The 9,244-nt window shown below is 42.2% G+C and overlaps 2 protein-coding genes across 2 annotated transcripts; both read left to right on the top strand.

Moving 5' to 3' along the window:
- Positions 1–589: 589 nt before the first annotated feature.
- On the top strand, positions 590–4,876 carry LOC149966218 (uncharacterized). The gene is made up of 3 exons (XM_090167505.1): positions 590–2,956; positions 3,847–4,176; positions 4,229–4,876. Exons 1-3 carry the CDS (start codon positions 590–592, stop codon positions 4,874–4,876), a joined length of 3,345 nt encoding a protein of 1,114 aa, XP_090023631.1.
- A 96-nt stretch (positions 4,877–4,972) lies between these two features.
- On the top strand, positions 4,973–5,722 carry LOC149966217 (uncharacterized). The gene has a single exon (XM_090167504.1). It carries the CDS (start codon positions 4,973–4,975, stop codon positions 5,720–5,722), a length of 750 nt encoding a protein of 249 aa, XP_090023630.1.
- Positions 5,723–9,244: the final 3,522 nt, after the last annotated feature.

Here is a 9,244-nt window from a genome sequence, read left to right as displayed (position 1 = left end):
TGTATTGAAATTTGCAGAGTGAGGCCTGTAGATAATAGCAATAATGTCTCCAGATGTACTGAGTTTGATTGAATAACTTTCTATATTTTGATTGAAGTAACATATGTCAGATAAAACTGAGAATTTGATTTCATTTTTTAAGTAAAAGGCCACTCCACCACCAATTCGATCTCCAATACCAGAAAAAGTGTGGTAAAAATTAGCCTCGCGCTTATGACTTTTGTTGAGGCAGTTATATTTTAAAAAGTGGAAGAAGCGGCGGTTTAAAAATTTCTTGGCTACCTTTATTTTGCGCGTTTTGTTAGGTAGTTTTGGTTTTCGGTATTGAAAATAAATGCTTTGTGTTGCTTTAAAATTGCGGTGTTTATCATTTGGATTTCTTGACCATTAAGTAACTAGTCTCTCGTTTTTCAGTCGGCGATTGACTTTGCGCGGATCTTATAACTAATTGCTCTCCCACCTTAGTGTTAAAGCTTTTCGCATCATTTTTTGGTGCCGAAACCCGGGAACGGTGATCAAGAAACTGAGTGGTGAGTCGAACGTGTGGTTAAATTAATTTGTTGGAGCGGTATTAACAATAAATAGAACTATGTCGAGTGAAGAAAAAAAACTAGCGCGCCTTGTTAGCCAGCGGGGCTCGGTAAAGGCGTGGGTAACAAAAACCATAGAAAAAATCGAGTTGAGTTTGAAATTAGCGGATCCGGACTTAAACTTGCTAGAAGATTGGATCGGATTTTTGGACGCGAAAGAAAAGGATCTTCTAGCCTACGACAAGGAAATCCAGGAATTCTTGGAAGACGAGAAGCTGGAATTGGAATTAGAAGCAGCAATGGTATACAACGAGCGGCTTATCATCGTGCGGAATCGAGCTAGACGGTACCAGCAGCGTCACCAACCGTTACACCAGTCGGCAGAACAGCGAGGACCCCCGGATCTCAGGCGCGAGGAAAACAATCAGGCTATGGCGAGCTTGACGACGGCGAGCGTGATGGCGGCGGCCGTACCTACAGTGCGCCTCAAAAAATTGGAAATACCACGGTACGACGGAGACTACCTTAAGTGGAAAACTTTCTGGGGACAATTCAAGACAGCGATCCACTCCAGAAAGGACATTGTAAAATTGGATAAGTTTGTTTTTCTTAGAAGTTATTTAGAAGGGAAGGCCGCTAGGGCCATAGCTGGCTTAGCTACCACGGAGGAAAATTATGACGCGGCCATCGAGCTCATTCAGGATAGATTCGGGAGACCGGAGCTTATTATCGGTAAACATAAGAACAATCTCATACAATTAAAACCAGTTCCGAACTCTAATGACATTCAGGCTTTAAAAGATTTGTATGATTCTTGCGAGGTAGAAGTACGAAGCCTAGAGGCATTGGATGTAAATGTTGAGAATTACGGTAGTTTCTTAGTGCATCTTATTGGCGGGTTACTACCGGAAGACATTGTATTAGCTTTTGGTAGAAGTCAGGTTCAAAAGCGATCAGAATGGGAATACAGAGATTTATTAAGTTATGTCCAAACAGAAATTACATGTATGGAAAGAGCGCGCTCCCTTAAAAGAACTGATCCTCAATCTAGAAATGTCCGGGATAGAGCAAATTATCAAAATAGTAACTATGGTCCTAGACCCGTGAGATTGAATAACAATAATAATAGCGGCTTGCCTACGGCAGCGTCCTTGAGTGTAGGGGTCGACCATAAAATGTCTAATGTCAGAAATTGCCCATTTTGTGAAGGCGCGGATCATCTCCCACACCTGTGCGACAAAAGTGTTACGGAGCGCAGGGATGTTATTTTGAACAAGCGGCCATGTTTTATATGTTTAAAGGGTGGTCATATGGCGGGAAATTGCCATCAAAGATGGCGTAAATGTAGATTTTGCGGTAGGAAACACCTCCAGGCGGTATGCGTCAGCAACCGAAATAGTGCCCCTAAACAGCCGATCAACCCCACGGGAGGAACGGCCGTAACCAGCGCGTGCGTCGAACGGCCCAAGAAAGTGGTACTACTACAAACAGCGCGAGTGTTAGTAACCGATACGAGAGGAGAAAAATTAAAGTCACGCGTGTTTTTTGACAGCGGTAGTCAAGTTAGTTTCATCGGCGAAAGTCTGTCGCGAAGGCTTAATCTCGAGGTCCTCGGCGAAGAGACCGTAGACGTGCATCGGTTCGAAGGCGGGTCACCTATTCGGTACAGGCGTAAAATCGTGCGGGTAAATTTGAGCAACATCCGTTTTCCGGAAAAGCGGTATTCCATCGTCGCGTTGGAAGCGCGAAACATCTGTTACGCCAAATTTAATTCGCCGCCACCAGATGTTATCGAAGAAATGACCAAGCGCGGTCTACAACTCGCGGATGCGGACGAATCAGCGCGCGGGGTTCAGGAAGACACCCCCATCGAAATTTTAATCGGTACGGATTACCCGTGGTACATCATCAATGACCAGGAGACGGAAAGATTAGGACCGGGTCTCGTCGCTTCGAATTCGCTCTTCGGGTGGACCATCAACGGCCCGACTAACTCAACAGCGCCTTCTATCGGGGTCAATTGCGTAACGGTAATGCGGATCAGCATTGACGAAGGGCAACTCTCCTCTCAATTGCGCTCGTTCTGGGAGCTAGACGCACTCGGTATTGTAGACAAGTCCACAAATCAATCGGAAGAAAATGAACAAACGATGCTGGCTTTCGAGAACTCAATCACCCAGAAAGATGGTAGATATCAAGTGGCGCTGCCCTGGAAGGACAACGTTGGAAAAATGGGTGACAACTTCCAAGTACCCAGTCGTCGAACGCGGAATCTACTCACGAAACTGAAAGCGAACCCCAGCGTATTCAAAAATTACAATAAGGTCATGACGGAGCAGATCAAAACTGGAATCGTGGAAAAGGTTCCAGAAAGCGAATTAATTCCTCCAGCGGGGAGGCCAGTTTATTACCTTCCACACAGAGCGGTACTACGGGAGGGAAGCCTTACAACCAAGCTCCGGATTGTTTATGACCCGTCCTGCTTTGCAAAAGGGACATTGCCATTAAACGATTGCGTAAAATCGGGACCGAACCTCTTACGAAAATGTTCGAAATCTTGGTCAGGTTTAGAGAGAAGAAAATTGCGGTAATAGCCGATGTCGAAAAGGCTTTCCATCAAATAAGCATCGCGCCGGAAGATCGGGACGCGCTCCGATTTTTGTGGATTACATTGGAACCGAATCAAGGAAAACAAGAGCTTGAGATCTATCGACTAAAGAGAGTGCCATTCGGGGTAAATGCGAGCCCCTTTCTGCTTTCAGCGACCATCAGGCATCACGTTCAAGGCTATAAGGAGAAATATCCTATCACCAGCGAAGCGATTCTCTGAGAATTATACATGGACGATTTTCTATCGGGTTCGGACAACGTCGAGAATGCCTATAAACTGTCAAACGAAGCGGGAACTATTTTTTTCGGAAGCTGGTATGACGCTACGGAAGTGGAGGAGTAACTCCGCGGAGTTACTAGAGCGCCTTGGGATTAGTAACGATGCAAGCAAGGGCTCCCAGGAAAAATCAACCAAAGTTTTTCGACTCTCTTGGAACGAAGATAATGACGTTTTGCATTTTTATCACAGCGCATTAACGGAATTTTTAGTCGATCGGAAGAATACCAAAAGGTGGGTCCTAAAAGCGGTAGCGAGGGTATTCGACCCTTTGGGCTTCCTGGCGCCTTTCGTTATGAAGGCTAAATTTATCTTTCAAGAACTTTGGGCAGAAAAGAGCGAAGGGGATAAAAAACAGAAGCAGATCATCGCGTGGACCTCCAAAATCTTCGACTAATTAAAATTCGGCGACACATTTTTGACGGAAAGCTGGAAGAAGTAGCCCCAGAGCTACACGTATTTGTTGACGCGAGCGAGAAAGATTACGCCGTGGTCGCCTACGTCCGGTACCGGGAGCATGGCGGGAGAGTTCGTACTGCCCTCATCGCGTCGAAGGGCCGAGTTGCGCCATTGGAAAAGAAATTAACCTTACCTCGGCTGGAATTGATGGGCGCCCTTATCGGATCTCGTCTCGCAAACGTGCTAATACCGACATTTTCCGGTAAATTCGAGCATATACGGTTTTACACGGATTCGACGATTGTACTGAGATGGATCAGTGGACCACCAAAAGAATTTTTGCCATTTGTCGCGAATCGGGTAAAAGAAATTCATCAATTAACGGATCCTTTGAATTGGAGCCATTGCGAAGGGAAAACCAACCCGGCAGACTTGCCGACAAGAGGGAAATCGCTATTGGAATTATCTAAAAGTCAACTATGGTGATTGGTTCGTAAGCGGCGGAGAACTCGCTTCGGGAATTCAGAGCGGAAAATTGGATACCAAATTAGCGGAAAAGGAGTTAAGGGCGACCTACAGGGAAGCAATCCAAGCCGTTTGCAGCATTCAAAATTCTATTGGTCCAGTACTGGAGCTGGTCCGATACAGCGAGTTAAAGGTTGTTTTAAGAATCACGGCTTGGATAAGAAGATTTGTAAAAATTGCTACGAAGAAGCGACCGAGAGGACCTCTGTCGCCGATCGAAGCGGATGAGACGATAGAGGCGGGGGAATATTGGGTCAGAGTCGTCCAAGAGCAATCGTACGCGGATGAAATGGCTAATTCAACAAATCAAAAACCAGTCCAGAGGGAGTCGTCTCTTCTAACTCTCCAGCCACAGCTAGACGAAAAGGGAATCATGCGCCTAGGAGGGCGCTTGCCTGGAGACAATTTCACGTACGGGGAGAAGCATCCTCGTATTGTAGCGCCAAATCATCGTTTCTCAGAGCTATTGGTCAAGCATCATCACGAGCGAATGATGCACGGCGGAGTAAATGACACCTTGGTCGAAATAAGATAAAATTATTGGATTCCCCGAGCGAGGCAACTGATTAAAAGGGTCATACGTGATTGTCCCGTCTGCAAGAAGTTCAAGTCCAAGCCTTCCAGCGTCGTCATGGCGCCCCTACCTACAACACGGACTACTCCGGGGCCACCATTTGAAGTTACGGGAACAGATTTCGCGGGTCCTCTCTACTCGAAGGACATGAACAAATGTTACGTGGCGCTTTTCACGTGCGGGGTAACGCGCGCTATACATTTAGAGCTGGTGTCGGATTTATCTACGGAAAAATTTCTACTCGCGTTTAGGCGTTTCATTTCACGGCGCGGAATAATTCGGGTTATGTACAGTGATAACGCGATGACCTTCAAAAGAGCGGATGCCGACTTAGCCAAATTGTTTGAAAATATCCGGAGTCCGGAAGTTTTGAATTTTTTCGGTGCTCACAAAATTTCGTGGCGGTACATCGCTGATCGCGCCGCCTGGTGGGGTGGTTTTTGGGAGCGTCTCGTGCGCTCTGTTAAGGTAGCTCTCAGAAATGTGCTTGGAAAATCTAGATTAAACTTTGAAGAAATTCAAACTGTACTAACTGAAATTGAAGCGACTATTAATTCTCGCCCACTCACCTTTGTTTACGGCGACGCTAATGAGCCAATACCTTTAACCCCCGCCCATTTCTTGGTGGGTCGTAGGTTGACCGTTCTACCTTCTCAGGTTTTCAGGAAAAACGAACATTTAAACCCCAAAGAGGAACAATTAAAAATTCGGTTAAAACATCGTCAAAGTTTGTTAGATCAATTTTGGGCTAAATGGAAACATAATTATTTGTTAGAGCTGCCTTCCGCGCACAATATTGGAAAATGAAACCTACAAAAGAGTTAAAAATTGGTGATTTTGTTTTAATTGAGGAGCCTAAGCTACCTCGTCTAATGTGGAGATATGGTTTAGTTGATGGAACTAGGATTAAACGGCCTGTGAAAATGTTGTACCATATTTAAGGCAAAAATATCTATATTTAGATCAGTTAGTTGAGATGCAAGATTTTCAAAATTGGCATTTGCACTTCTAATATTCGAATATAGTATTTTCATAATTAGTTTTAAAAAGTAGCTTTTAGAGGTTATTAACGTTTTAAATAATATACAATCGATTTTTATTTTTTAACTCTACACAATTTTTAGCCTCATTATATAGTCAGTTGCAGGCTAAGAAAGACAAAATATACAGTACAGTCGGCGCAAGGATACCTCCGACCATTTCCGGCCAGTCGATCGCGCGTATTTTAAATTTGACCACTTTACGGTCAATTTCAAATTTCGTGAGTTTCATCGTTTTTTCGCGCCATCTAGGAACCGAAATTGGAATCTATTTTTTAATTTCATGTTGTCATGAGTTTAATTACTGAATGCAGCTAAAAAAAGTTCGATAATTGAAGCTCCAAATATTTTAAATAGCGCAAGAGGTTACTATAAAAAGCATGATAAAGGTTTATTGTTAACAAGTAAAGAGAAAAATATAATTTTAAACGTCTATAGCTCATTAAGACAACGTTACCCCCAAGTAAGCGTGGTAACTATTTTAAAAGAAACTGCCGATTTAACTGGTAAGACGTAGAAATAAATTTACAAAATTAAATAATTATACATACTATTTTAAATTTAAGAATGATAGGAATGCCTTATCTTTTAAATTTGCTCGCCACCACAATTATGAAATTAAAAAATAAAGATTCCAATTTTGGTCTCTAGATGGCGCTAATAGACGACAAAAAGAGCAAAATTCGAATTTGACCGTAAAATGGCCAAATTCAAATTTCGCGCGGTGGAATGACCGGAAACGATCTGAGGCATCCTTGCGCCGATTGTACTATATATTTTGTCTTTCTTAGCCTGCAACTCACTATAGTAGTAAATTTGGTCGTCCTTAACAATTGTAAATTGTGTTTTAAATTTGGCCGAGTTATTATCTGGGTCTTTAAGAAATTGCCGTAAGTGATATCGAGCGACCTCTTGTTTTATTGTATAGTCGTGAGAAATAAAGATTTGCGAGCCTTTTAATTTGTAGGCATTTTTCATAATTTCATTTTTTAAGGCTAAACTGTCGAGCTTTAAGATTAAACGTTTATTTTCACCTCTTCTATATATTTGTTGGGGCAGGACATTGACTTCAATATTAAAAGTATTAAGTATTTTTACTTCCCTCGCTAATTGAATACGATCTTCACCAGGTTTTCCTGGGAAACCAGCTAGAGTTATATTACTTCTCCTTTTTTTCTGCCTCCAGTGCATCTACTTGGGACATTAGACTCGTGATTTGCTTATCTCTAACTTCTAGTTTTTCTTTAATTTGTTCTTGGAGTTGATCATTTTAAAATTTAAGGGGGTCTACCTCATCAATTTTTTCTTCTAATTTACCGAGTCGGGTCTCGTGTTCATTAAATCTTTTGCATATTTTGTCTAATTTTAAGGTAATATTTTGGTTGGAGTTGTTGAGTTTATCGAACTCGGCTTTGTTATCGGTCCTCATTTTTTTAAGTTCTTGCAAAACTGAAGAGAGTGCAGCTTCCGCCCCCATTTTAGGGCGAGATAATGCGTAAGAGTCTGCTTATTTTAATATTCAAATATTCAGATATTCAGAGCACCAGCGAAAAAATACAATTGTTAAGAGAGTAAAAAGTGAACTTTACCTGCAATACAAATTTAACGAGTTAATCCAAGTTTAGGGATAGTTTTTTCTCCTTTGAATTTTTTAAGCGTCCTTCTATATTCACTTTGTTTTTTTAGCTTTCTATTAGATAATGTAGCGGTATCTCTTTATCAGGCGTAAAGGCGGATAACGTAAACACGGTATAGCAAACTTTACACAAAAGGAGATATCACTGCTAAATTCTGGATCTGGTGATTCTTGATGAAGTTGTTGTTGTACAGGAAAAATATATCGAATTATCCAGGTAGGAATAAAACGTAGTTGCGTTCCAAAAAAATAAGTTCGAAGTAGTATAGTTGATGCTCCTTTAGCTGTTCTCCGTATTGATTTGAAGGTAAGGAAGTGAGCGTCCAGTGAGGTAGAAGTATTCTAGTCGTAAGTTCAGCGGTGTTATTAACAGTCAAGCTGGGAAGGGATCTCGTGTTGAACTGAATCTGCAATACCAATTTAACGAGTTAATCCCAGTTTAAGGGTCGCTGGCGTTCTCCTTGTGCGGGGTGCTGTGTTTGTTGCTCCCAGCTTCCTGCTAATACAAATATTTCCCGTATTATTTTACAGGTTTGAGGTAGTGCGGAATATTTTACCGAAGTTTCGCTCAAATTCCGTGATGCGTAGATATGCTTGATGTCTTTGCTCGCCAATAATTGAGTGATGGTATCAATACGTCGAGTTTGGACCGTGAGCAGCTCCCCTTTCATGTTGCACAAGTAGAACCGAGGCAGGAGAAGTCCGCCTCCCAACACCCATCCGCCAATGAGAAGTCTCCAGGATACTTTCCGACTTTTCGATCCTTCAATTACTGTTGGTCGGAATGAGGGAAGACAATGGACAAGAGCAGTGGCGTAGCCAGGGGGGGGGGGGCACAGGAGGCACATGCCCCCCCCCTGAAACGTATGGTCGTACGTACAAATATTTTTATTTTTTTACTTTTTTCAATGGTGTGCCCCTCCCGTAACAAAATCCTGGCTACGCTACTGGACAAGAGGATTGGGCACTATTTAAACGGCTATGATAAAACATTTATAACCGAAACCTTTATCTCTCTGCGAAAATGAAACATTTTTGTTGCGCTTAAAATGGATTTAGTTACATTATTTAGTTAGTTAGTTCATGAGGATATTTTGGCGCAAACTCAGCTTTTCATAATTAACTTTTGAACTTTTGTCAGAAATATTTCAAGATAAAGAATGCACCAATGTTAGTCTGTTAGAGGTGACTGAACTTCTAACGAAATTGCGTTTGAATTTTTTTCTTAAAGGGAATTCCCGGATTCATTAATATGTATAAACTAATATTTCACATTAAATTTTATATTGGAATATTCGTTACTAACGGTTTAAGATGAGATGTGAGAAATAGAAGAAGAAATTGTCCCAGATCCTCTTCAAGAACATATCCTGTCCTTTTCCTCGCTGATAAAAGTTACTTCTTTTCCCATTGAAAGCCAATGCCGTGACGAGGGAGATGACCAAAGTGGACAGCTGGAGTGTCGTCCAAGTGACGGTCCCCAGGGCTTCGAGGAGAGTCAGAGCGTGGTCATCTTCTCCCTGATCATCCAAACAACTGTAAATGTGGTAGCCATACGAATCATATGCTTGAGTGAAATGCGCTGCTCTGACTCGCCATTCCAACTCGGAAGAATTAATATCAAACTGCCGTTCGTTTAAATTCTGTAATTAA

Source organism: Leiobunum rupestre, chromosome 1, assembly GCF_980474605.1.
Source record: "Leiobunum rupestre chromosome 1, qqLeiRupe1.1.hap1, whole genome shotgun sequence".
NCBI lineage: Eukaryota > Metazoa > Arthropoda > Arachnida > Opiliones > Sclerosomatidae > Leiobunum > Leiobunum rupestre.
This window is presented reverse-complemented; position numbering and strand designations above follow the sequence as displayed.

Bases quoted from the DNA above. Each gene is read 5' to 3' on its own strand.
- LOC149966218 (XM_090167505.1), top strand. From the start codon at position 590: ATGTCGAGTGAAGAAAAAAAACTAGCGCGCCTTGTTAGCCAGCGGGGC. The intron at 2,957-3,846 runs GTACTACGGGAG...TTTGACGGAAAG, and splicing joins ATTACCTTCCACACAGAGCG to CTGGAAGAAGTAGCCCCAGA. The intron at 4,177-4,228 runs GTAAAAGAAATT...GCCATTGCGAAG, and splicing joins TGCCATTTGTCGCGAATCGG to GGAAAACCAACCCGGCAGAC.
- LOC149966217 (XM_090167504.1), top strand. From the start codon at position 4,973: ATGGCGCCCCTACCTACAACACGGACTACTCCGGGGCCACCATTTGAA.